The 27,242-nt window shown below is 55.0% G+C and overlaps 1 protein-coding gene across 3 annotated transcripts; it reads left to right on the top strand.

Annotated features, from left to right (window-relative positions):
- Positions 1–2,735: 2,735 nt before the first annotated feature.
- On the top strand, positions 2,736–27,242 carry FLCN (folliculin). Of its 3 annotated transcripts, none has more exons than XM_066365091.1 (12): positions 2,736–3,087; positions 10,289–10,555; positions 11,827–11,973; positions 13,593–13,814; positions 14,810–14,970; positions 17,313–17,404; positions 18,727–18,914; positions 21,333–21,446; positions 22,194–22,317; positions 23,463–23,594; positions 23,721–23,826; positions 27,074–27,242. In XM_066365091.1, the coding sequence occupies exons 2-12, from the start codon at positions 10,313–10,315 to the stop codon at positions 27,084–27,086; spliced, it is 1,542 nt and encodes a 513-aa protein (XP_066221188.1). In that variant the 5' UTR covers positions 2,736–3,087; positions 10,289–10,312; the 3' UTR covers positions 27,087–27,242. The 3 variants fall into 3 exon arrangements, with proteins under 3 accessions (XP_066221188.1, XP_066221187.1, XP_066221186.1); XM_066365089.1 differs by lacking the exon at positions 27,074–27,242 and adding an exon at positions 24,905–26,206 and having other exon boundaries at positions 2,739–3,087; XM_066365090.1 differs by lacking the exons at positions 21,333–21,446; positions 27,074–27,242 and adding an exon at positions 24,905–26,206 and having other exon boundaries at positions 2,737–3,087.

The raw sequence follows: 27,242 nt of genomic DNA on the forward strand, positions 1-27,242 counted from the left end.
CACTTCTCTTTCCATCTGAAAATTTTTTTAGAGCATTCATTTTGAACAGAAACAGATTTTAGAAAGTTTTGAAAGATTTGGATCTAACCTTGATATCAATTGCCTTTAAAAAAATAAATAAAAGCTATTCCTGACCTGGGGTGGGCGCAGTGGATAAAGCGTTGACCTGGAACACTGAGGTCACTAGTTTGAAACCCTAGGCTTGCCCAGTCAAGGCACATATGGGAGTTGATGCTTCCTGCTCCTCCCCACTTCTCTCTCTCATTCTCTCTCTCTCTCTCCTCTTTCTCTCAAAATGAATAAAAAATAAATAAATAAATAAATAAAAACAGTGAAAATGGGCAGAAGGCTGGCTTGGACCCGTTATCCAAACTCAAGTTCTCCTGCTCTGATTGGTCTTGCTGGTGGGCTGCCTCATTGCCACCTCTGCTCACACAGACCTGTCCTCGGGAAAGAGAAAACAGTTCATGGAAATCTTCCTTTTGTCAGTGTAGTAGATTACAGGCTATTTTGCTTTTGTAAATAACACATTGAACCACTTATTACCTGGATCTGAATTAAAATCACCTAAAATGTGTTTGAAAATCCTGCCAGTCATGACTACGTCAAGAGTAACTGTCTTGGGCCTGACCTGTGGTGGTGCAGTGGATAAAGCGTCGACCTGGAAATGCTGAGGTTGCTGGTTCGAAACCCTGGGTTTGCCTGGTCAAGGCACATATGGGAGTTGATGCTTCCTGCTCCTCCCCCTTCTCTCTCTCTCTCTCTCTCCTTTCTAAAAATGAATAAAAAAAAATAAAAAAAGGAGTACCTGTCTTGTGGTCTTCTAAGGAAGTGAACACTTAGTTTTTTCTAAGAATGAATCCCTTAGGACTCAACAGGAGTGTGGTATTTAGGGCCTCCTCTTGCGTGCAAACCATATGTCTTCGCCTGTCCTGTGTCAGTGGAGGGGGTGCTCATTGTGACTGTCAGTTTACACTCGACTTTATTTATTTTTTTTAGCAAGACAGAGACAGGGACAGACTAATAGGAAGGGAGAGAGATGGGAAGTATCAATCCTTAGTTCTTTGATTACTTCTCATATGTGCCTTGATGGGAGCTCCAGCGAAGCCAGTGACCTCTGGCTCAAGCCAGTGACCTTGGGTTCAAGTCAATGACCTTGGGCTTCAAGCCAGTGACCATGAGGGTCATGTCTATGATCCCCTGCTCCAGCTGGTGACCTTGAGGTTTTGAACCTGGGTCCTCTGGTCAGGCTATTTCCTCCCTGCTTACAGGTCTATTTAGGTTTTCCACTTCTTTGTGACTCAGACTTAGGAAGATTGTATAGTCCTAGGAACTTTTCCATTTCTTCTAGATTGTTGAATTTGGTGGCATATAATCTTTCATAGTATAATGGTATGACCCTTTGTATGTCTATGAGAAATGCTTCTAGAAATTGGAAAGGCACAGCTGTACGGAAGGCTGCAAACGTTTCTTGCCCCGTTCTACTAGGCTCTCTAAGCATTATGCAAACAATAAAATTCAAGTATCTGAATTGATTGAAAAAACAAAAGTAGAATTCCAAATCAGTCTACCCTTCGCGGGGTTTTTTGTTATTGTTTGCTTTAGAAGTTATCTTGTGACTTAACCAGAAAAGTTACAAGGTGGGCAATGGTAGGTTTATAGTTGTAAAACAGGAAGCAAAAGTTTATTCTTGTATTTCTACTTATAATTATTGTATTATTACTAAGCTACCTTTTGTGCTCACCTCTGTAAAGTTTGTGCTGTCCAATAATGAAAAGGGATTGGATTGGTAAGAATCATTAAACCTATCAAGGTGATGTCTAGCCTCCTAATTCCTGAATCTTGTACCACACCAGAAAAAGACCCAAACTAAATTGCACTTCCTTTGTTTGCCCACGTGCTCTCTGCAGCATAACATGGAAATTTAAAGAGAAAGTTGACTTCTGCGATTGATGTTTTATTACCTAGCACTTGGGAACACGCACCCTGCAGAGCGCCGCAGCCAGAGCCCGCAGGACTCAGCCGGCGTGGGAGCCCCCGTGGGGGCCGGCGGCGTTTGCGGCCTCCGGACACAAGGTGGCAGCACCGCCCCACGGGCCCAGCCTCACCTTCCGCGGTTCTGAGCGTGACTCTCATCTTTTGTACCGCTTAACTCTAAGGCCCTGCATGACATCATGGACTGGTGGCTTTAAAATGTATTCTTCAGTAGACAGAACAGCTGCCCCGGCTTTTATGACTTCATTGATTTTTTTTTTTTAATTTTTGAGAGAGACAGAGAGTGAGTCAGAGAGAGGGATAGACAGGGACAGACAGACAGGAACGGAGAGATGAGAAGCATCAATCATTAGTTTTTCATTGCTTGTTGCAACACCTTAGTTGTTCATTGATTGCTTTCCCATATGTGCCTTGACCATGGGTGGGCCTTCAGCGGACGGAGTAACCCCCTGCTGGAGCCAGCGACCTTGGGTTCAAGCTGGTGGGCTTTTTGCTCAAACCAGATGAGCCCGCGCTCAAGTTGGCGACCTCAGGGTCTCGAACTTGGGTCTTCTGCATCCCAGGCCGACGCTTTATTCACTGGTCAGGCGACTTCATTGATTCTTATTTGTGAAGAATTGTCGGACTTGGAGAGAGGGTGGTAGAGGCGGAAGGGGCGTGTCCACTCAGCGCGCATGCGCGGCCGCTCCGCGGGTCCCGTGATGCCTGCGCCCCGCCCGCGGTCCGTGACGCGGTTCTGCGCTAACTGCGCGAAAGCCGACGGTTCCAAAGCCGGTTTGTGAAAGAAACGACAGTGGTTTGCACCATGTGGCGGCGTCCTGTTTGCCTCTGTTTTCTGTGCGGACCGGGAGTCCCCGATGGCGAGATTCCCCCCCACACTCGCTGTAGACGCGTGAAACTCAAGCATCTCCCCCCCCCCCGCAGCAATGGTTTCCTCCGCCAGCCCCGCGGAGCGGACGGAACCACCCTGGGCCCTGTCGCGGGGCGAACAGAACCACGGGACTGAGCTGGGGCTGCGGACCCTCCACGAAGGAGTGACTGCGCTTGCGCGCGCGGACCGCTGAGCCAGGGGCCCTGGTCAGCGAGGGGCAGGTGGGCCCGGGGCACCGCAGCGTCCCAAATGGGGTCGTGAGTGACCGAGGCGGTGGGCGGACAGGAAGGGGTGCCGAGGACCCGAGATGTGGGAGGTGGGGTGAGGGGCGCATCTGTAAACGCCACAGCAGCGGTGTTTCAGCCCCTGGGCAGTACCTGAATGTCCAGTGAGAGGCCCCGACTGCTTTTCCTTTAGATTGTCAAATAAAAGGGTGACGCAGGCTCTGGCCGGGTTCCTCAGTGGATAATCCCCCCCACACACAAGCTGACCTCTGGTCAGGGTGCCTACGTAGGAGAAGCAGCCAGTGACTGCACGGCTAAACGGGTCAACTGAGGCAACAGCGGCTTCATGCCACCTGCATCAGGCTGTCTTCTTGGCCTTGAACGGGAATCAGAACTGCCCCCCCCAGGGAGTCAGAGCTGCCCCCCCCAGGGAATCAAAACGGCCCCCCCAGGGAATCAGAACTGCCCCCCCAGGGAATCAGAGCTGCCCCCCCCGGGAATCAGAGCTGCCCCTCCAGGGAGTCAGAGCTGCCCCCCCAGGGAATCAGAGCTGCCCCCCCCAGGGAGTCAGAGCTGCCCCCCCGGGGAATCAGAGCTGCCCCCCCAGGGAGTCAGAGCTGCCCCCCCGGGGAATCAGAGCTGCCCCCCCCAGGGAGTCAGAGCTGCCCCCCCGGGGAATCAGAGCTGCCCCCCTGGGGAATCAGAACTGCCCCCCCCAGGGAGTCAGAGCTGCCCCCCCAGGGAATCAGAGCTGCCCCCCCCAGGGAGTCAGAGCTGCCCCCCCCGGGGAATCAGAACTGCCCCCCCGGGGAATCAGAGCTGCCCCCCCCAGGGAGTCAGAGCTGCCCCCCCGGGGAATCAGAGCTGCCCCCCTGGGGAATCAGAACTGCCCCCCCGGGGAATCAGAGCTGCCCCCCCCAGGGAGTCAGAGCTGCCCCCCCAGGGAGTCAGAGCTGCCCCCCCGGGGAATCAGAGCTGCCCCCCCCGGGGAATCAGAGCTGCCCCCCCCAGGGAGTCAGAGCTGCCCCCCTGGGGAATCAGAACTGCCCCCCCGGGGAATCAGAGCTGCCCCCCTGGGGAGTCAGAGCTGCCCCCCTGGGGAATCAGAGCTGCCCCCCCGGGGAATCAGAGCTGCCCCCCCCAGGGAGTCAGAGCTGCCCCCCTGGGGAATCAGAACTGCCCCCCCGGGGAATCAGAGCTGCCCCCCCGGGGAATCAGAGCTGCCCCCCCCAGGGAATCAGAGCTGCTCCTCCAGGGAATCAAAACGGCCCCCCCAGGGAATCAGAACGGCCCCCCCAGGGAGTCAGAGCTGCCCCCCCAGGGAATCAGAGCTGCCCCCCCAGGGAATCAAAACGGCCCCCCCAGGGAATCAGAGCTGCCCCCCCAGGGAATCAGAGCTGCCCCGCCCAGGGAGTCAGAGCTGCCCCCCCAGGGAATCAGAACTGCCCCCCCAGGGAATCAGAGCTCCCCCCCCCCCCGGGTTCTTGACTCCCTCTTGCTTTGTTTATTCTTTTTTCTCAGACGTTAACCCGTCATGGGGGATGGGTTCCCCAAAAGAGAAGAAGGTCTAGAACCTGCCCAGTGTCCCAACTACTCAAACATTCAGAACCTTAAATGATTCCTCATTTGTTTTGGGAAAGGCTGTCTGGCTTGTGAGCTGGGCCCTGCCTCCGCTGCTCTCAGATTCCCATATGGCTCCCTCAGAGCCTGGGGTAGCATTGGAGTTGGCTTCCCTGCCTGCCGTCACCCTGTCCAGCTCTTCCTCCCCTTCACGTCTGAGCTCGGGGTGGGGGCGGGCAGGCTCCACTGGGGTGCTCCTTGTCCACAGCCAGCACCGACTAACCTGCTCAGCTCTGTTCCCTCTACTTGTCATCTCCACTTGGAGGACTAGGCATTGACCCCTGGTCGCCTCCACCCTTGCTCCCCAGTCTCCTAGGTTCCTTTCTGGTTGGTCCAGACAGGTGTGCCCCCCTTCTCCTGGCTCCAAGCCCGCCCACGCAGCCAGCTGCCTCCGCCCTGGGAATATTGTCCCAGTCTTGACTGTTCCTGACCACTTCCTCCACTCACCCTCGCCCAGGCCACTATGACACAGAACACAGTGGCTGGTTTCCCTGCCCCTACCCTGGCTCCAAAATTCGGTTTCCCGCACAGCAGCCAGGATGGTCTTTTTAAAATAAGATTCAAATGTATCACGTTTCTCATCAGAACCCATCAAGAGCTATCTACTCTGAAAAGAAAAATTCAGGGTCTTCCCATGGCTTAGAAAGTTCCCCTAAATCAGGGGTCGGGAACCTATGGCTCGCGAGCCAGATGTGGCTCTTTTGATGGCTGCATCTGGCTTGCAGACAAATCTTTAATAAAAAAAAAATGTTAAAAATATAAAACATTTTCATGTATTACAATCCATTCATTTCCTACCACTCATGTTCATGGTTGCGGGTGGCTGCAGCCAATCCCAGCTGTCCTCCGGGAGAACACCAAATTTTTATTGGACAATGCGTAACGTACACGGGTTGTTGTATGGCTCTCATGGAATTACATTTTAAAATATGTGGCATTCATGGCTCTCTCAGCCAAGAAGGTTCCCGACCCCTGCCCTAAATCCTCTTCCTCCTCGTTTTCTGCCCTTGTCCCCCCAACTCTGCTTACACTCAGACCCTGAGTCATGTCCCTCAGCACCCCCCGTCCCGCTCCCTCCCCTCTGTGCCTTCAGTTCCAGCTTGAGAAGCCCTTCTGCTGACGCTGCACCCCATCTCCTGCGGTGCTGCTCTGCTCAGGGCCCACTCCTCTTCCCCTGATGCTGCCACCAGTGCCAGCAGTTCCTCACATGTCCCTCCCTCCTCACATGTCCCTCCCGAGGGCAGCATCTCTGCCACCTCACAATCCTCTCGCTTGTGGTCACCGAATCATGAATCACGCTTTCCTCTGATTGTAACTGCTCCTGGGCAGGGCCTCTGTCTGTCTGTCCTGTCTTCCCGGCACCTGTAACTGCTCCTGGGCAGGGCCTCTGTCTGTCTGTCTGTCCTGTCGTCCCTGCACCTGTAACTGCTCCTGGGCAGGGCCTCTGTCTGTCTGTCTGTCTTGTCTTCCCTGCACCTGTAACTGCTCCTGGGCAGGGCCTCTGTCTGTCTGTCTTATCTTCCCTGCACCTGTAACTGCTCCTGGGCAGGGCCTCTGTCTGTCTGTCTGTCTTATCTTCCCTGCACCTGTAACTGCTCCTGGGCAGGGCCTCTGTCTGTCTGTCTTATCTTCCCTGCACCTGTAACTGCTCCTGGGCAGGGCCTCTGTCTGTCTGTCTGTCTTGTCTTCCCTGCACCTGTAACTGCTCCTGGGCAGGGCCTCTGTCTGTCTGTCTTCCCGGCACCTGTAACTGCTCCTGGGCAGGGCCTCTGTCTGTCTGTCCTGTCTTCCCGGCACCTGTAACTGCTCCTGGGCAGGGACTCTGTCTGTCTGTCTGTCCTGTCTTCCCTGCACCTGTAACTGCTCCTGGGCAGGGCCTCTGTCTGTCTGTCTGTCTTCCCTGCACCTGTAACTGCTCCTGGGCAGGGCCTCTGTCTGTCTGTCCTGTCTTCCCGGCACCTGTAACTGCTCCTGGGCAGGGCCTCTGTCTGTCTGTCCTGTCTTCCCTGCACCTGTAACTGCTCCTGGGCAGGGACTCTGTCTGTCTGTCCTGTCTTCCCGGCACCTGTAACTGCTCCTGGGCAGGGACTCTGTCTGTCTGTCTGTCCTGTCTTCCCTGCACCTGTAACTGCTCCTGGGCAGGGACTCTGTCTGTCTGTCCTGTCTTCCCTGCACCTGTAACTGCTCCTGGGCAGGGCCTCTGTCTGTCTGTCCTGTCTTCCCGGCACCTGTAACTGCTCCTGGGCAGGGACTCTGTCTGTCTGTCTGTCCTGTCTTCCCTGCACCTGTAACTGCTCCTGGGCAGGGCCTCTGTCTGTCTGTCCTGTCTTCCCGGCACCTGTAACTGCTCCTGGGCAGGGACTCTGTCTGTCTGTCCTGTCTTCCCGGCACCTGTAACTGCTCCTGGGCAGGGACTCTGTCTGTCTGTCTGTCCTGTCTTCCCTGCACCTGTAACTGCTCCTGGGCAGGGCCTCTGTCTGTCTGTCCTGTCTTCCCTGCACCTGTAACTGCTCCTGGGCAGGGACTCTGTCTGTCTGTCCTGTCTTCCCTGCACCTGTAACTGCTCCTGGGCAGGGCCTCTGTCTGTCTGTCTGTCCTGTCTTCCCTGCACCTGTAACTGCTCCTGGGCAGGGCCTCTGTCTGTCTGTCTGTCCTGTCTTCCCTGCACCTGTAACTGCTCCTGGGCAGGGCCTCTGTCTGTCTGTCCTGTCTTCCCTGCACCTGTAACTGCTCCTGGGCAGGGCCTCTGTCTGTCTGTCCTGTCTTCCCGGCACCTGTAACTGCTCCTGGGCAGGGACTCTGTCTGTCTGTCCTGTCTTCCCGGCACCTGTAACTGCTCCTGGGCAGGGCCTCTGTCTGTCTGTCCTGTCTTCCCGGCACCTGTAACTGCTCCTGGGCAGGGACTCTGTCTGTCTGTCTGTCCTGTCTTCCCTGCACCTGTAACTGCTCCTGGGCAGGGACTCTGTCTGTCTGTCTTGTCATCCCTGCACCTGTAACTGCTCCTGGGCAGGGACTCTGTCTGTCTGTCCTGTCTTCCCTGCACCTGTAACTGCTCCTGGGCAGGGCCTCTGTCTGTCTGTCTTATCTTCCCGGCACCTGTAACTGCTCCTGGGCAGGGCCTCTGTCTGTCTGTCTGTCCTGTCTTCCCTGCACCTGTAACTGCTCCTGGGCAGGGACTCTGTCTGTCTGTCCTGTCTTCCCTGCACCTGTAACTGCTCCTGGGCAGGGCCTCTGTCTGTCTGTCTTATCTTCCCGGCACCTGTAACTGCTCCTGGGCAGGGACTCTGTCTGTCTGTCTTATCTTCCCTGCACCTGTAACTGCTCCTGGGCAGGGCCTCTGTCTGTCTGTCTGTCCTGTCTTCCCGGCACCTGTAACTGCTCCTGGGCAGGGACTCTGTCTGTCTGTCCTGTCTTCCCGGCACCTGTAACTGCTCCTGGGCAGGGCCTCTGTCTGTCTGTCTGTCTTCCCTGCACCTGTAACTGCTCCTGGGCAGGGCCTCTGTCTGTCTGTCCTGTCTTCCCTGCACCTGTAACTGCTCCTGGGCAGGGACTCTGTCTGTCTGTCCTGTCTTCCCGGCACCTGTAACTGCTCCTGGGCAGGGCCTCTGTCTGTCTGTCTTATCTTCCCTGCACCTGTAACTGCTCCTGGGCAGGGACTCTGTCTGTCTGTCCTGTCTTCCCGGCACCTGTAACTGCTCCTGGGCAGGGACTCTGTCTGTCTGTCTTATCTTCCCTGCACCTGTAACTGCTCCTGGGCAGGGCCTCTGTCTGTCTGTCCTGTCTTCCCTGCACCTGTAACTGCTCCTGGGCAGGGCCTCTGTCTGTCTGTCTTATCTTCCCTGCACCTGTAACTGCTCCTGGGCAGGGCCTCTGTCTGTCTGTCTGTCCTGTCTTCCCTGCACCTGTAACTGCTCCTGGGCAGGGCCTCTGTCTGTCTGTCTGTCCTGTCTTCCCGGCACCTGTAACTGCTCCTGGGCAGGGCCTCTGTCTGTCTGTCTTATCTTCCCGGCACCTGTAACTGCTCCTGGGCAGGGCCTCTGTCTGTCTGTCCTGTCGTCCCTGCACCTGTAACTGCTCCTGGGCAGGGCCTCTGTCTGTCTGTCCTGTCTTCCCTGCACCTGTAACTGCTCCTGGGCAGGGCCTCTGTCTGTCTGTCCTGTCGTCCCTGCACCTGTAACTGCTCCTGGGCAGGGCCTCTGTCTGTCTGTCTGTCCTGTCTTCCCTGCACCTGTAACTGCTCCTGGGCAGGGCCTCTGTCTGTCTGTCTGTCCTGTCTTCCCTGCACCTGTAACTGCTCCTGGGCAGGGACTCTGTCTGTCTGTCCTGTCTTCCCGGCACCTGTAACTGCTCCTGGGCAGGGACTCTGTCTGTCTGTCTTATCTTCCCTGCACCTGTAACTGCTCCTGGGCAGGGACTCTGTCTGTCTGTCCTGTCTTCCCGGCACCTGTAACTGCTCCTGGGCAGGGCCTCTGTCTGTCTGTCCTGTCTTCCCTGCACCTGTAACTGCTCCTGGGCAGGGCCTCTGTCTGTCTGTCTTATCTTCCCTGCACCTGTAACTGCTCCTGGGCAGGGCCTCTGTCTGTCTGTCTGTCCTGTCTTCCCTGCACCTGTAACTGCTCCTGGGCAGGGCCTCTGTCTGTCTGTCTGTCCTGTCTTCCCGGCACCTGTAACTGCTCCTGGGCAGGGCCTCTGTCTGTCTGTCTTATCTTCCCGGCACCTGTAACTGCTCCTGGGCAGGGCCTCTGTCTGTCTGTCCTGTCGTCCCTGCACCTGTAACTGCTCCTGGGCAGGGCCTCTGTCTGTCTGTCCTGTCTTCCCTGCACCTGTAACTGCTCCTGGGCAGGGCCTCTGTCTGTCTGTCCTGTCGTCCCTGCACCTGTAACTGCTCCTGGGCAGGGCCTCTGTCTGTCTGTCTGTCCTGTCTTCCCTGCACCTGTAACTGCTCCTGGGCAGGGCCTCTGTCTGTCTGTCCTGTCTTCCCTGCACCTGTAACTGCTCCTGGGCAGGGCCTCTGTCTGTCTGTCTGTCCTGTCTTCCCTGCACCTGTAACTGCTCCTGGGCAGGGCCTCTGTCTGTCTGTCCTGTCTTCCCTGCACCTGTAACTGCTCCTGGGCAGGGCCTCTGTCTGTCTGTCCTGTCTTCCCTGCACCTGTAACTGCTCCTGGGCAGGGCCTCTGTCTGTCTGTCCTGTCTTCCCTGCACCTGTAACTGCTCCTGGGCAGGGACTCTGTCTGTCTGTCCTGTCTTCCCGGCACCTGTAACTGCTCCTGGGCAGGGACTCTGTCTGTCTGTCTGTCCTGTCTTCCCTGCACCTGTAACTGCTCCTGGGCAGGGCCTCTGTCTGTCTGTCCTGTCGTCCCTGCACCTGTAACTGCTCCTGGGCAGGGCCTCTGTCTGTCTTGTCTTCCCTGCACCTAGTCCACTGCTCAGCCAGTGCTGCCTGGCTGGTGACCCACCTCTGCTGGATGGGAGGCCCTTTGATGACACCTGCCCTGTGCCCGTGCTCCGGAGTTGCTGACACTCCTGTGGGGTGAAGGGGCAGGCCAGCTGAAGACACTGCCCCCTCCTCCTTCCACAGGCCTGGCATTGTTTCCAGGGCACCATGAATGCCATCGTGGCCCTCTGTCACTTCTGTGAGCTCCATGGCCCCCGCACTCTCTTCTGCACTGAGGTTCTGCACGCCCCTCTTCCGAAAGGGGCCGAGGACAGCCCTGGCCAGGGGGAGCAGGCCGAGGAGGAGGAAGGCGGCATTCAGATGAGCAGTGGGCTCTGCGCTCACAGCCCAGCGGACGGGGCCAGCGCGGAGTCCAGCAGCCCAGGACCCAAGAAGTCGGACATGTGCGAGGCGAGTGTCTCCCGGGGTGTGGGGGTCGTTGCTCTCTCCAGGGGCTCGTGCGTGTGCTGTGCGTGGGAGGTGCCGCGGGTGGGACCGCACAGCCGGTGTGGGTCTTCAGGGGCCGTGTGCAGGCAGTCCCCTGGGACACACTTGCCTCTTTTTATGTCCCTCTGGTTGTTTCCCTGGACCCTCGCTTTGGCTTTTCCAGCACATTCTGTGCCGGGAGCTGTGCCACCACCCTCCCGTGTGCTTCTGCCTCCCCTCCACAGGCTCGTGTCACACAGCCACCACCCCAGGCTCTGAGTCCCTCTAGCTAGTGTTGGGGGGCTTCTTCCTCGTGGGGTCCCGGGGGTTTCTCGCTGTGCTGCTCCGTGAGCTCTGGGGAAAGGAAGTTGGGGTTCCCTCACTCAGGGTCCTTCTTCGTGTGAGGGGTCTGGGTTGGGGCCTGAAATCAGAGGTAGTGTTGAATTCTTGTTCACACCCACGCTTCCTCCCGAGACCCCTGCCAAGTGGTCGTGTCAGGACCAAGGACAGTTGCCGGCACAGCTCACTGTGCTGCTGCTCAGTTTTGCCTTCTTTAGGGTGGGGATTCTCGCTAATTGGCTTATAAGGCTGTGCTTTGGATTAAATGAGATCATGTGTGCAGGGTTTCTGTAGCACCGACTACACAAGTGCTCAGTAGATGAGACCTGTTATTTACCCCCCGTGAAACCTTTGTGGTCTTTGCATCCGGTTCTCCTGTTAAGGAAACAGTGACATCCTGAGGTAAGTGTAACTCTAGAAGCCGGCTGTTCTGTGAAAATAGATGGAGTTCTCTACTTCAGATTTGCCTAAGAGTAAGAAAGTGTGAGCCCTGGCCGGTTGGCTCAGTGGTAGAGCGTCGGCCTGGCGTGCAGAAGTCCCGGGTTCGATTCCTGGCCAGGGCACACAAGGAGAAGCGCCCATCTGCTTCTCCACCCCTCCCCCTCTCCTTCCTCTCTGTCTCTCTCTTCCCCTCCCGCAGCCAAGGCTCCATTGGAGCAAAGATGGCCCGGGCGCTGAGGATGGCTCCTTGGCCTCTGCCCCAGGCGCTAGAGTGGCTCTGGTCGCAACAGAGCGACACCCCAGATGGGCAGAGCATCGCCCCCCAGTGGGCATGCCAGGTGGATCCCGGTCGGGCGCATGCGGGAGTCTGTCTGATTGCCTCCCCGTTTCCAGCTTCAGAAAAATACACACACAAAAAAAAAGACAGTGCGTTGCCTGCCTCCCGAGTAACTGTGTGCTTTTCCTCCTCACGGCAGGGCTGCCGGTCCCTTGCTGCAGGGCATCCCGGGTACATCAGCCACGACAAAGAGACTTCGATTAAATATGTCAGTCACCAGCACCCCAGCCACCCTCAACTCTTCAGCATTGTCCGCCAGGCCTGCGTGCGCAGCCTGAGCTGTGAGGTGAGTGCCTGTGATGTGGGAAGCGGGGTGCCTGCCCCCTTGGGGGGGTCTCAGACCCAGACCCCCTGAGCAGGCTCAGTGTTGGTGACACAGAGGAAGACAGAAGTCAGTCCTGTCATGAAGATGGCGGACAGGTCAGAGAGCCAGAGCACAGGGTAGCCTCTGTCTTCCAGGACTCCAAGATACATTGTATATATTACAAAGATACATTCATTGTATTACAGGACTCAGGTTTTCTAAATGGTTGCTAGCCTCTTTTTTCTTTATGCACCAAACTTTTATTTGTTCATTCTTCATGGACATATTTCTAAGGAAATATTTCCAGGATATATAGTTTACTTTATCAAACATCACCTTTGTTATTTTCCCAAATTTCATGTGCTCTCTCATCCTTCTGAAGAGTTAGTCTGTTTGTTTCTAAGCTATGTAGCTGCTACTGTTGAGCTTGAGTCTTAGTTTTTGTTCATTATCTGTCATAAAGGATCCATAATGCAGTTACTGGATGTTGCTATCACCCATGCCCACTTGGTGAGATAGGGAGGTAGCTCCCTCCCTCGTGGGTCACACCTGCTGTTGCTGTGTGCTTGCCTTTGGCTGGCTTCCCCTCTCGACTCCCTGCTGCTGACCTGCAGCACACAGATGGTCACCTCTGCTAGCGCTCGTGTCACGTGAGAGTGCCTGCATCACGAGGCAGCCCGTGCACATTGCATCGTATGGACTCGTGGCCGCCGTTTTGAGCTTGAGTCCTCTGATTGTAACTGCTCCAGGGTATTCCGGATGACTGACGTTGGCAAATCTGAGTCTGGGAAAGATTTATTATTTGTGTAAGAGTTCATTATGGCTCAAGGTAGAAGGAGTAATGAACCACCGGGGCTAATTGGCTCAGTGGATAGAGCATTGAGCCCTCTGATGTGTGGATGGCCCAGGTTCAATTCCTGATCAGGGCACACAGGAGAAGCAACCATCTGCTTCTCTCCCACTCCTCTCCCCTTCTCTCTGTCTCTTCCCCTCCCACAACCAGTGGCTCGATTGGTTCAAGCGTTGGCCCTGGGTGTTGAGGATGGCTCGTTGGTCCAAGCGTATCATCCTTAGGCACTAAAAATATCTTGGCACTCGAGCATTGGACCCAGACAGGATTGCCAGGTGGATCCTGGTTGGAGTGCATGTGGGAATCTGTCTCCCTTCCTCTCACTTAAAAAAAAATAATAAAGAAAGAGAGAAGGAAAGAGAGAGAGAAAGAAAGAAAGGAAGGAAGGGAGGGAGGGAGGGAGGGAGGGAAGAAGGGAGGGAAGAAAGGAAGGAAGGAAGGAAGGGAGGGAGGGAGGGAAGGAAGGAAGGAAGGAAAGGAAGGAAGGAAAGGAAGGAAAGGAGGGAAGGGAGGGAAGGAAGGGAAGGAAGGAAAAGAAATGTACTCAACTGGCTCTTCCATTCCATGGTAATAGCTGTCATCTTTAGAAAGTCTCGTCCTCGGAGCAGGTGAAAGCCAAGTCCTCTCTTACCCTCCCCTTCCCCCTCTCCCTGGAGGGATGGTGGTTGAGAAGTGCAGACAGAAGAGCCTAGTTTTGTGTCACTGGCGCAAGGGGAGGACGGTGTCCTGGAGCGGCTCTTGTTCTGCCCAGGTCTGCCCTGGTCGTGAAGGCCCGATCTTCTTTGGGGACGAGCAGCATGGGTTCGTGTTCAGCCACACCTTCTTCATCAAAGACAGCCTGGCCCGGGGCTTCCAGCGCTGGTACAGCATCATCACCATCATGATGGACCGCATCTACCTCATCAACTCCTGGCCCTTCCTGCTTGGCAAGATCCGAGGGATCATTGACGAACTGCAGGGCAAGGCGCTCAAGGTGGCCCGATGAGGGGGGAGCGGGTGGCGTGGGCGGGGCCCCGGGGCGGGGCCCTGAGGGCGGGGCCCTGAGGGCGGGGCCCTGAGCGGGTGGCGTGGGCGGGGCCGTGAGGGCGGAGCCCTGGGGGCCCTGGGGCGGGGCGAGCACGGGGTCTGCGGGGCCGTGAGGGCGGGGCCGTGAGGGGGGGCTGTGAGGGCGGGGCGAGCACGGGTTCTGCGGCGCCCCGCTGTCTACACTGTACCCTCCCGGCTTCCGTGTCAGACCGTGGCCGTGAGCCTCACGGTCAGTCATTCAGTCAGACTGTCCCGCTTGCTTTGCGGTCTCTCTCGGGCCTGGTCCTGTTCAGCTCTGGCTTCTTCGCTGCAGTCAGACACCCTGGCTGTGTCCCTGGTGTCTTTGCTTCCCCTGACGTCCATTTCAGCTGCTTCACTAGTTGTGATGCAGACCTCTGACCCCCGGCCTTGGCCTTGCCCCTCTCAGGACAGGCCAGGCGCTCTGCCGGTCACCAGCCCTCAAACCTCAGTGACGTTTCCTGTCCACGTGGCTTGTCTGTTGCAGGGATTAGGGAGGTCTGCTCGCTGTCCGGGTCCCGGGGAGGCGTGGGGGCTGCAGTGAGTGTTGCTCGTTTGCCGTAGAGGGAGTCGAGGGTGCGGGTCACATGTCCCTCCCAGGCCTGAGTCGTGAGCGCCTCCACGTGCCTGCGAGGGGGCGGCCAGGACAGACTTGGGGGATAACAGTGTGGCCACCCTCAGCGGATCCCACTGGAGCTCCTCTCAGGTGCCTAACGAGTCTGCTGCAGGAGAGGGTACAGTTCCTGCCCTTGGGTCACCTCTCACAGAGCGGTCTGGGGTTTCAGACGGTGGCACTTTGTGCTCTGTGTCCTGGAAGCAGAGGGGACGGTGGTCAGGAGCAGTCTCCGACGCTGGCTGGGAGCAGGCGGGGCCGCCTGGCTGGTTTGATTTGTTCAAGGGCCGCCCCTTTCCCCTGCATCGCAGGTGTTCGAAGCTGAGCAGTTTGGCTGCCCGCAGCGCGCCCAGCGGATGAACACGGCCTTCACCCCGTTCCTGCACCAGAGGAACGGCAACGCCGCCCGCTCGCTGACCTCCTTGACCAGCGACGACAACCTGTGGGCGTGCCTCCACACCTCCTTCGCTTGGTAATGAGGTTCTCGGGCCTCGGGGCGGCTGCTGGGGTAGGAGCAGGGGCGGCGTGTGGTTTGGATCGCTCCTGAACTCGGGAGGGCGGGCTTCGGTGCCTCTGTGGTGTGGACTCGTCTCGTGAGCGCCGAGCTGGAGGCCCATGTCCGCCGAGTGTGTGCAGGATGTGTGTTTATGTAGGACGCACCTCCCAGTGGTATCTCTGAAATGATAGCCCATGTCAAGACCAACGACTCTTTGTAAACAACAGCTAGCATTTATCTCATAGGGCTTCTGTGGGTCAGGAATTGGCGGATGGCTCTGCTGGTCAGTTCTGGCTCAAATTCTGAGGAGTTTTTGGACACTGAGGCTGTATCATCTGAAGGTTTGGCTGCTTCACGGGCCTGGCATGTGGGCGCTGGCTGTGGGCAGGAGGCCTCAGCTCCTGGTGTGGACACGTGAGCCGACTTCCCTCAGCGGGAGAGGTTGGAGGAGAGGGAGGCGCCCGTGCACAGTCTCGTGACTGGCCCGCAGAGCACACGTGGGTATTCCATGGCCAGCACGTGCTGTTTGCTGGACACGTGCTGTGTCACTGAGTCACTGAGCCTAGTCGGGGAAAGATTCATCTTCATCCTTTTTTTTTTTTTTTTTAAGAAAAAGAGGAGAGACAAAGACCCACAGGAAGGGAGAGAGATGAGAAGCATCAACTCCTAGTTGAGGCACCTTAGTTGTTCATTGATTGCTTTCTCATACGTGCCTTGACCAGGGGGCCAGCCAAACCAGTGATCCCTTGCTCAAGCCAGTGACCTGTGGGCTCAAGCTAGTGACCATGGGGTCATTTCTATGAGCCTGCGCTCAAGCCGGTGACCTTTGGATTCTGAACCTGGGACCTCAGTGTCCCGTTTCGCCCCCCTGTCCACTGCCCTACCACTGGTCAGGCGAGTCTTTCTCTGTCTTTTTTTTTTTTTTTCTTTTTCTGAAGCTGGAAACGGCGAGAGACAGTCAGACAGACTCCTGCATGCGCCCGACCGGGATCCACCCAGCACGCCCACCAGGGGCGAAGCTCTGCCCACCAGGGGGCGATGCTCTGCCCCTCCGGGGCGTCGCTCTGCCGCGACCAGAGCCACTCCAGCGCCTGGGGCAGAGGCCAAGGAGCCATCCCCAGCACCCAGGCCATCCCTGCTCCAATGGAGCCTCGGCTGCGGGAGGGGAAGAGAGAGACAGAGAGGAAGGAGGGTGGGGGTGGAGAAGCAAATGGGCGCCTCTCCTATGTGCCCTGGCCAGTAACCGAACCCGGGTCCCCCGCACGCCAGGCCGACGCTCCACCGCTGAGCCAACCGGCCAGGGCCTAGTCTTTCTCTTTTGAAGGGAGGATTGTCAGTGAATTTGTGGACATGTTTGAAATGACCACAGATTGTCCTCTGGCCATGAACTCTTTCTGTGCCTCCATAGCAAGATATAGCTACTCCTTCCAAAGACTCCCTGAGGTCTCGTTCCTGTGCAGGGTCAGCGTGGGGTCTGGGTCTTGTCCTCTCAGGTCCTGGTGGACGTGGCTCCTCAGTGAGTGCAACTCCCAGGGACCTGTGTCCCCTGCCACCCGACATACGTTCCTCCTGACTTGTAAAAACCACTTTTGTTAGGAAACTTCTTTTTGAAAGAGAGAGAAGAAGGGCAGGGGGAGGAGAAAGAGAGAGAGGGGAGCATCAACTCGTTCCACTTAGTTGTGCGCCCATTGACTGTGTCTCGTATATGCCTGACTGGGGCTCGAACCAGTGACCTTGGGATTGAGCTGGTGACCCTGGTGCTCTGGGACGATGCTCTAACCACTGACCCACCGGCCAGGGCAATTAGGGAACTTTATAAACACCCCAAAGTAGGGTCAGTAGCACAATGACCGGTGTACCCCACCCTCCAGCGTTAGCAGTTACCAGCATTTCACTGCTTCTTCTTCTATCCCTCGCTCTTTCCCAGAATTTTTTAAAGCAAATGCTCATTGTAACACTTCAGCCTTAAAACCATTATCATATCTAATACAACGGACTAATTCCTTAGGATCATCCAGCCGAATCCAAGGTCACTTTTCCTGTTGTGCCTCAGAATTGACTTTCGAATGGGATCAGAACGCCGTGCATAGATTGTTCTAAGTCTCTGTCTAGAGTAGTTCACCCCCAGCCCCCCCACACTCCCCTGCCTTTTCTTTGAAGATGGGTTGTTTGTTCCACGTCTGGCTGATGGTACTGTGCTATTGCTCAACACGTCCTTCCACACCGTTTTCTATAAACGGGTCGTTCACCACGAAGCTTGATGGGCTTTAGGGTCAGTTTTCCGTTTGGCAAAGACGCATCGCAGCTCTGTTCCCCAGGCTCCTGAAAGCGTGTGGCAGCCGGCTGACTGAGAAGCTGCTGGAAGGCGCGCCCACCGAGGACACCCTGGTCCAGATGGAGAAGCTGGCGGGTGAGCCGGGGGCGCTGGTGCTGGAAGGCCTGAAATGGCTGTTGGGGACCCTCTCAGCCCCCCCCCTGCCGGCAGATAGCACTGCCTGCCCCCCCCCCTCCCCCAGGTCTGCTGGGCCTTGGTGTCTGGGGCGTGGCATCCTGTGCTTAAGTGATTCTTCAGGGGCCCCGGTGCAGAGCACACCGTCCGGAGCCTCTGGTCTCGGCACCTCTGATCTCGGCACCTCTGGTCTCGGTCCCGGCCAGGCTTTCCCCACGGAGGCGGTTCAGGTTCTGGTGGTCCAGGTCCGCAGTCTCAGCTGCATGGCTGGGTCAGGCTGACCCGTGGGGCGTGTTGTGTGCAGTTTGTCACTAATAATGCTGACATCAAATGATTGACCTTCTTCCTAAGCAGAAGCTTTTCCAGGTTACTCCTGACTCGCACACACGTGCGTCCAGACCTGCTTTTCTGAGTAGGGAAGAGGGGTCGCATCTCAGCAGGAGCAGAGTGTGCTCAGAAAAGATAAAACCTTCCGTCCTGGATCAGCTGACCGTAGGATAGGTTATCATTCTTTTATAAATATTGTGAATCTAAGTGCACTTACAGAATGTATAAATTCTACTGTAAAGTACAGATTTTAAATTTCTAGGCTAGTGACAGTGGTAAAGTATGCGTTGGTGAGATTTACTTACACAGAGAGCCAGGGAACCCGGAGACACGTGTACGAGGGACAGACAGGGCTGCTGCCGTGTCTGTGCCGTGTTCGGTCACAAAGAGGACGAGCGTGCACTGGGCAGCAGACAGGCTGCTCCCGCTGCTCTCTGCTGTGTGTCCCGTGGGCCTGGGCAGCCCCTTCCTCGTGGGCCTCACCTTCTGTGAGGATTGTCATGAAGACTCATTGAAACAAGTGCTTCCCTGTCTTTACAATGGGGAGAGTAGTGCTGACCTTAGGACGGCTGACAGGATGAAGTGAAATCGTGTGGGGAAGCCCTCAGAATAGTGCCCGGCGGAGGACAGCTGTGGTCATTCTCGCCGCTGTGTCCGCGTTTCCCCGCTGACAGGGAGCCGCTCCCGGCCTCGCTGGTGCTGCTGTACCAGGCGCAGGGAGCCGCGCTGAGGACGCCGCAGGCTGAGGACGCCGCAGACGGGGCCCCCGCCCACCCCGGGCTCCTAGGGGAGCAGAGAGCATAGACAGCTTGCCCGAACCAGGAACCAGCGGCCTCTGGTGGTTTAGCGGAGAGATGCCTGGGGCTGAGGTGGTCACGTAAGGAGACTGTTGTGTCCAGAGAATGGAGGAGTCCGGGGCGCCCTGTTTCCCACCTGCCTTGTTGTCTGTCTTGCAGACTTGGAAGAGGAATCGGAAAGCTGGGACAGCGCTGAGGCTGAAGAGGGAAAAGCCCCCGTCCCGCCGGCAGCTGCAGAGGGGCGGGAGCCGGCCCCGTCTCCAGCAGGATCTTCCTTGCTCTCGGACTGTGGGAGCTGGCAGCCTCGAAAGCTGTCTGTCTTTAAGTCCCTTCGGCACATGAGACAGGTAGGCAGTCGGGGGGTAGAGCCCCGATCGGACCCAGTGGAGACTGGTTAGTTAGGAGTGACCAAGAACCTTCTGCTGGACGGGTGAAGAAATCGTGGGCATCTGGAGTGTCTCAGCCACAGAGCCAGTGCACCCCTTTCAGTGATAACATAGGTGTTGTCTTGAAAGAAAGGCCTGGGTGGCTGTCTTCTCATGGTCTGCTAGTCTTGTCATCTAGAACCTTCTAAAGGCACTGAAGAGCACTTTTTTTATTTTTTGCATGCAGCCTAGGTGCTTTGCAAATTGAAAATGATGGCTGTTCTTTTTTCCCTCCCCTAATTATTTATTTATTTATTTATTCATTCACTTTTGGGGGGGGGGGGCAGGAAACATCAACTCCCATATGTGCCTTGACCAGGCAAGCCCAGGGTTTTGAACTGGCGACCTCAGCGTTCCAGGTTGATGCTTTATCCACTGCGCCATCACAGGTCAGGCGAGGGTTGTTCTTAAAAATTAGAAACAACCTGAACGTCTTACCATAGTAACGCATTCAAACAATGGAGTACCATTCCACCCTAGAAAGAGATGCAGTCTGTTGTATAGGGTGGTGCGTATGATGTATCTGCAGTCATGCACTGCCTCACAACGGGACACATTCCCACCTAACAACAATGTGTTGTTAGGTGACTTGGCCATTGTCACCTATGCTCACAGGGACCTGGGAGCTGCAGCTGCTACTGTAACTGTGTGCCATACATACACACAAGCATCTCCACAAACACCAGTGATGTGTGGTACTAGTACGTGACCATGGCTGTGGTACCACCAGGGGATAAGTCTTCAGTGCCATTATAATTTTATGGGACCACCGCCATGGTACATGTGTTCTGTTACTGACTAAAAAGTCGTTAGGCAACGCATGACTGTGTATGTGCATACCAAGACAAAACTGAAGTCTCCCCCACAGCAGCACTGACCATGGAGGTTGCTAGATTGACAGCATGCTGTCCCTTTAAAAAAAATTTTATATTTATTGATTTTAGAGAGAGAAGAGAGAGAGAAAGGGAGGGAGGAGCCGGAAACTTCAACTCCGTAGTAGTTGCTTCTGGTGTGTGCCTTGACCGGCCAGCCTGGGGTTTCAGGCTGACACTGTATCCACTGTGCCACCAGAGGTCAGGCACATGCTGTCCCTTTTAGTAATACTTTTCTGTATTTATTTTCACAATAAGCATGAGTTTTATCAGAAGATAGTTATTTCTCTTTTGGGAAATAGAGTAAGAACTGATTTAATGACAGGAGCTCTACAGGGTTTCTGGGTGAAAACCAGTCATCCATCAGCCATGTATTTGGCTGAAACCCTCATTTGCCTACGTGGGTCACAGTGGGAAGGGCTCCTGAAAGGCACTGGAGACGGGAACATCTCGGGGCGACTGGGCTCTGGTAAAGGTAGCGTGGCAGCATCCGTGTGTGTGTGTGTGTGTGTGTGTGTGTGTGTGTGTGTGTGTGTTGTTTGTAAGCCATAAGACAAGTGGCACTCGTCGAATGTGTCGTGGAAGTTGATGAAAGTGGGGTGGGAAGAGCAGCTGGATCAGAGTGGAGCAGAATCAGGACAGGACAGATAAAGCTTTCATGACCCTTCAGTGACTCCTGGGTGGGAAGCACTCTAGCAGCAGAGGACGCTGGTGGAGATCTGGGCGCTTGGCTGTCGGGCGCATTACACCGGTGCTGGTGTGGTGTGCACTGGGTTGTGTTGCGGGTGTCCTGATGCCTGCCACCTGCCTTCAAGCAAAAGAAAGTGTGTGCAGAGAGGAGGTGAAGGCTGCAGAAAGCTAATACGTTTTCTGCTTCAAGGTTTTGAAAATGAAATTGGGTAAAAGATCTTATAAAATGTGCAAGAGTTTTGGGATCAGGTGGGGTTTTTTTTGTGACAGAGAGAGACAGAGGGACAGATAGGGACAGACAGACAGGAAGGTAAGGGAGAGAGATGAGAAGCATCAATTCTTTGTTGCGGCACCTTAGTTGTTCATTGATTGCTTTCTTATATGTGCCTTGACCTGGGGGCTACAGCAGATAGAGTGACCCCTTGCTCAAGCCAGCAACCTTGGGCTCAAGCTGGTGAGCTTTGCTCAAACCAGATGAGCCCGCGCTCAAGCCAGCGACCTCAGGGTTTCAAACCTGGGTCTTCCACATCCCAGTCTGACGCTGTATCCACTGTGCCACCACCTGGTCAGGCTGGGATCAGGTTTTTAAGTGCAGACTCAGGGACTTCTGCCTGCCACCTTCCAACCTGGGGCATGTCTGCCTTCCTAAGCAGATGAGTGGCTTCTCCCTCCTGCCCTGTCCTCCTTTATCTATTTGGAGAGTTTCTAGGTGAGCGCACACATAGCGTCAGTGGACAGAAGCAGACTCAGAGCAGACAGCACAGACTTTGTGTTCCAGGTCCTGGGTGCCCCGTCTTTCCGCATGCTGGCCTGGCATGTGCTCATGGGGAACCAGGTGATCTGGAAAAGTCGAGACACAGACCTTGTCCTATCAGCTTTTGAAGTTCTTCGGGTAAGAGTGTCTTTTTTCTTATGTGTTTTATAGCAACACAGTGTCTGTGTAGTGGGCTTTAAAAATGACCTGACTTTAGGTGTGACTGTTACGGTGCATCAGTAGCTCTGTGCAAAAGTTCATTCCTGAATCTAAGTTAATCTGTTTTTTCTCCACTATTAAAAATGACAGTCATGTATAGGTTTTATTTCCAGTAGAAAGGTCTATGATCTCCTGATAGATTGATGAGGAGCTCTCCTACTGCACCCTCCCCAATCCTTGAATCGCTCCTGGAAGCCGCTGGAGTGGTTGCCACACTGCCCTCTGCACAGAGCCGTCTCCATGGGCCTCGTGGGCGCGGGGGAGGCGTGCTCTCCATCCCAGATGTGCAATGGGCTCCAGTTCCTGTGTTTGCTTCTGACGTGTTATCAGCAAGTGTGTGAGCACCTGCTGTCTGCCTTGGTCTGTGACGGCACAAAATGAACGTGGCACAGTCTCTCAAAAAGCTTAGAATCTTTGTTGGCTAAGGGAAGAACTAAAAATCTAAAAGGATCATCTAAGAATTAACACCATAAAGCAAAAGGCAGCACGAGACATGTATGACCAACAGCCAGGAGACACCCCAGTGGGGCTGAGTGACTAGGGACGCCGTCTGGGAGGACGGAGGCTTTGGGGGGAGCTGCAGAGAGTCTGTGGCTGCTGGAGGCAGGCAGGGGCGATGGGCCAGGGGCCTCTGGCTGGGTCAGTGCTGTCCCTCTGTCCTTTTAGACCATGCTGCCCGTGGGCTGCGTCCGCATCATCCCCTACAGCAGCCAGTACGAGGAGGCCTACCGCTGCAACTTCCTGGGGCTCAGCCCGCACGTGCAGATCCCCGCGCACGTGCTGGCCTCAGGTGCGTGCGCTCCGCTTCCGCTTCCGGTCTGGCTGGGGTCCGCCCCTGGCTCCCAGCTGCGCCTGCGCATGGGCGTGCGGGGAGGTCGCCTGCAGGCCTCAGCTCCGGGCCCACGTTGTAGGAGCAGCTTTCCCGACGCCGTTGGGCCTCTGCTTTCTGTCTTTAAAATGGGCGAGGTTGGATTAGACAACCTGATAACAAGGGTGGCTTGCCAGGACACGGTTCTCAGTTGGGGGGCAGGCCACCGTCCTGGGAGTGGGGACAGCACCAGTGGACGTGCGAGGACTGTCATGCCATCCCGGTGCGAGCGGGGCCGGGAGGCTGAGATCCGGGGGCCGTGCTGGACTGGGGCCGTACGCCTTCACAGTCCACGAGTCTCAGGTCTTCCTGTCTTCTCGCTGTTCCTTGAGACTTCCCTGTCCTCTCCAAGGTGCTTCAGCCTTTTTTAAAACAAGAGTTTATTTGAGCTAAAACTGATGACCTATGCACCATCTCCAGTGCTCCCTTTTACAAGCCTTAAATACATTCTTCACACCCACTAGTAGAGCAGGGCTTGCTCAGCCTGGTCCCCCCTCTGCGCTTGCCCAGGGGTCAGCCTGGCTGCATGTCCCGGGCCCCCAGGCACGCAGGGCCTCTCTGATGTCCGTGAGGGGCGATCTGTGCTCACAGGTGGCTGGAGATCCATCGGTAGAGCCTTCGGGTCTCAGCGGCCCTGGACCGCCGCCCCCATTCAGCACGCACTCTGGGTCTCAAGTGCCTTCCTCCTGGGTCGTGTTCAGAACACATGGGCTTGAAATGCCTACCATTCCAGCCGGGTGACTGGGCGAGTCTCTTAGCTCCTGAGTGTTTCCCTTTCTATAAAATGGGGGTAATAGGAGGACCTCTCTCCAGCGGTCGTAGGGTTGTTTAGTATTAAGCAAATTGAAATATATAATGAGTAGTTAGTATAAAATAATACGTTGATAGTTTGAGGCAAAAGTTAAACCTCAACTGTTTACAAATAAACCACAGGAAGTTGTAAATGCCAAAGCATGGGCCTCAGGACAGTTTTCCCCAGTTGGTCTGGGATAACGGGGCAGCAGAGGGCGGGGCTTGTCACGGGGGTGCGGGGAGCACTCATGGAGCAGTGTTCGGTGTCGCTACAGAATTTGCCGTTGTCGTGGAGGTCCACACGGCCACTCACACCAGCCTGCACCCAGCCGGGCGTGAGGAAGACCAGCCGCTCAGCAAGTACGAGTTTGTGGTGACCAGTGGGAGTCCCGTGGCTGCAGACCGAGGTGGGTGCTGCTGCTGCTGCTGCTGAGAGGGGCCGCCGTCACCTGAACGAGTGGAAGACGGGTGCGAGGCTACGGCTGGCCCCCTGCGCTGACCCTCCCCCTGCATTGCCCCCTACCTGTTCCCAGTGGGCCCGACCATTCTGAATAAGATGGAAGCTGCTTTGACCAACCAGAATCTGTCTGTGGACGTGGTTGACCAGTGCCTCATCTGCCTCAAGGAGGAGTGGATGAAGTAAGTACATGCCACCTGGACCCTTGGAGTCTCTCCGTTTGGACTGGGGAGGGCTGGACGGCTGACCATTGTGTGTCTGCTGAGGAAAACCACAGGCCGTTTCCAGAAAAAGAGGCGAGGCCGTGGCCACCAGGAGAGCGTGAGTTCAAACACCAGCTCCACCACCTTATACGTTTGCTGTGCGACACTGAGCAAGGGAGCCCTGTTCCCAGACCCCAGGCTGCTCCTCTGTGAGATGGGGCTGACGCCCACCTCCCAGGGGAGCAGTTGTTTCTGCTGCCTGATTAACTTTAAAAACCTGAAAGTCATACAGTGTTTGTTTTACTAAAGCAAGTTATTGTAGTTCCTTCTTTTTTTTTTGTATTTTTCTGAAGCTGGAAACGGGGAGGCAGTCAGACAGACTCCCGCATGCGCCCGACCGGGATCCACCCGGCATGCCCACCAGGGGGCGATGCTCTGCCCATCTGGGGCACCGGTCTGTTGCAACCAGAGCCATTCTAGCACCTGAGGCAGAGGCCACAGAGCCATCCTCAGCGCCCAGGCCAACTTTGCTCCAATGGAGCCTTGGCTGCGGGAGGGGAAGAGAGAGACAGAGAGGAAGGAGAGGGGGAGGGGTGGAGAAGCAGATGGGTGCTTCTCCTGTGTGCCCTGGCCAGGAATCGAACCTGGGACTCCTGCACACCAGGCCGACGCTCTACCACTGAGCCAACCGGCCAGGGCCTGTAGTTCCTTCTTAGTGATTCTTGGTCAAATTTAATTAGTCAGACATTGCCCTGATTTCAAATTATACATTGAAGCGTAGGGTCAGCCAAGTCCTTTCATGCACTTAGGGAAACGTTGTTTCCCCTCCCTTTTCCCCATTTTGATTCACCAACCTTATTACCCGGAGTTACGGTGATGGCAGATGAGCGGCCCCGTGTGCAGGGGTGGGTCGCGGCCCCGCCTGTGCCCTCTGTCCCGAGCTCGGCTGGCACGCAGGACCAGGACCGTTGTTGCCTGGAAGCTGTTTGTGCCCCAGGGCCAGAACCACTGGGGACTGTGCGGTGGTAGCTGAGTGGTTTGTTTTGGTTTTCTGCAGCAAAGTGAAGGTCCTTTTTAAGTTCACAAAGGTGGACAGTCGACCCAAGGAGGACACACAGAAGCTCCTGAGTGTCCTCGGAGCGTCTGAGGAAGACAACGTCAAACTGCTCAAGTTCTGGATGACCGGCCTGAGCAAAACCTACAAGTCACACCTCATGTCCTCAGTCCGCAGCCCCACAGCTACAGAGCCCCGTAACTGACCCTGCCACGGAAGTGTCTGTGTGTGGCTTCTGAGAGGGGACGTGGTGATGGCTGTCCCTGCCACCGAGCTCCAAGATGGGCTGTTCTTCCCTTTCTGAACTGCTGGCAGGAAGCGTCTACGGCCATACCACCCTGAACGTGCCCGATCTCGTCTGAACTGCTGGCAGGGAGCTGCTTCCTAGCAGCTGGGGCTGACCCTGCCTGTGTGTGGGATTTGGGCCTGGTGTAGTTCGTGGGACCTTCCCACATGCTGTTTCAATTGCTCCAGCCTGAAGTGGGGAACTTGTGACAAGGGACAGGTCCCCTGCGTTTGTGTACCCCTGTGAGAGAAGACAAAGAACAGTGTGTCTCATGCCTCTCATGGACTTAGAGCTCACAATGTATATGGAAAACACGTCTGGCCAGTCCTGACTTGGATAATTTAGCACAATATCATATCCAGTCTCAACATTAACATTCAAAACTATTCTGAAATTCAGCACGAGTTTTCCAGGTTTTACATGCGTGCATGTATGGATCGCTACTGCTGTGAATTTTTTAAGATGGGTGCCAATCCTTAAGTCATTTTTACTAACCTGGTTTTGAGTTTGGGCACTGAAAGGCTTTTGGGGTGAAGAGGATGTACTCCTCGTCATTGGTTCCTCTGGAATTTATGCTCTGAGGTCATGTGACAGCCTAGCCTTCAAGGCATGTCCTCAGAAGATTGCTTTGAATTAACCTGTAGTTTGAGGACAAGCCCCTGATCTTTGTTACACAAAGATGATACTTCGCTGAAATGTTTAGCGGGGCCATGTGACTTCCCTAGCTCCCGTGTAGCAGCTTAGAAACCTACCATATCACTTTGTTCTTTATTGCTTCTTTAAACATTTACCCTTGGCTGTAGTTAATTCAACTGTATGGTGATTTAACAAGATAGTTTCATCTTAGCATGCATGTTTAATAAGGGTTCGTGGTTTAGAGGGACTTTGCAGCAGTTTTGCTGGTTTGTTTAGTTTTTTGTTTGTTTAATATATATTTAACGTGAATGATGACTAAGTTTATATGACCAGGTATCCATTGTGCAAGAATATTGAAACAATAAAGATGTATTTTTATATAATGTTGACTACATAGTTTCATTGGTTTAGTAACTAGAAGTTTCTTGAGATCAATTACAAAAGATATGGTTAAAATAACACCATCCCTGGCCTCGTAGCTCAGTTGGTTAGAGCACTGGTACGCCAAGGTTGCAGATTTGATTCCCAGTCAGGGCACATATAAGAATCAACTAATAGGTCTGACCTGTGGTGGCGCAGTGGATAAAGCGTCGACCTGGAAATGCTGAGGTTGCCGGTTCGAAACCCTGAGCTTGCCTGGTCAAGGCACATATGGGAGTTGATGCTTCCAGCTCCTCCCCCCTTCTCTCTCTCTCTGTCTCTCCTCTCTATCCCTCTCTGTCTCTCTCACTCTCCTCTCTAAAAATGAATAAATAAAATAAAAATTAAAAAAAAAAAAAAAAAGAATCAACTAATAAATGGGTGGAACAACAAATTAATGTTTCTCTCTCTTTCTTGCTCTCTCTCCCAAAGATCAATCAATAAAAATTTAAGAAAAAACAAAAAAACACCAGTAATGATATTACTATTTTGGAACTTGAGTGCGTTGAAGGTTTACCATTGGGAAAGACTGGTAAACTGTGGTTAATTTTGGTCAGTTTCAGCTCTTGGTGCTGTGGCCTCCACCCATCCCCCACTCCAGCCACAGAGCATATAGGAACTTGGGGACCCTGTCCTAACAGGCAGGGATCTGTGCTCCAATCACTGATGGTAGCTCCTTCTGATCACAAAGGTGCAGACAGAGGTGGGCAGACATCGTTACGGCACCGGCCCCTGTTGCAAGCCCTCCTCCAGAGGAAGAAGTGGCCGCCACCAGAGAACTGGCTGGCGCCCTCCCCCACTCACTTCACTTTTTGCTTTTCTCCTTCCAGGAGGGAGATGTGAAGGACTGTGACATTCAGAAATAACGGCGCATATGGGGCAAATTAGAAAGCAGCTGCATGCCCAAGGAAAGGCTTAGAAAAGACCAGAGGAAAACGTAAGTTTACACCTCAGGCCTATTCTCAACAGAGAGCCAACAACAGTAAAAATAAAAGACTG

The sequence above is a fragment of the Saccopteryx leptura genome, chromosome 2, assembly GCF_036850995.1.
Source record: "Saccopteryx leptura isolate mSacLep1 chromosome 2, mSacLep1_pri_phased_curated, whole genome shotgun sequence".
Lineage (NCBI taxonomy): Eukaryota > Metazoa > Chordata > Mammalia > Chiroptera > Emballonuridae > Saccopteryx > Saccopteryx leptura.

Bases quoted from the DNA above. Each gene is read 5' to 3' on its own strand.
- FLCN (XM_066365089.1), top strand. From the start codon at position 10,313: ATGAATGCCATCGTGGCCCTCTGTCACTTCTGTGAGCTCCATGGCCCC. The intron at 18,915-21,332 runs GTAGGCAGTCGG...TTTGTGTTCCAG, and splicing joins CCCTTCGGCACATGAGACAG to GTCCTGGGTGCCCCGTCTTT. The intron at 22,318-23,462 runs GTGCGTGCGCTC...GTGTCGCTACAG, and splicing joins CGCGCACGTGCTGGCCTCAG to AATTTGCCGTTGTCGTGGAG.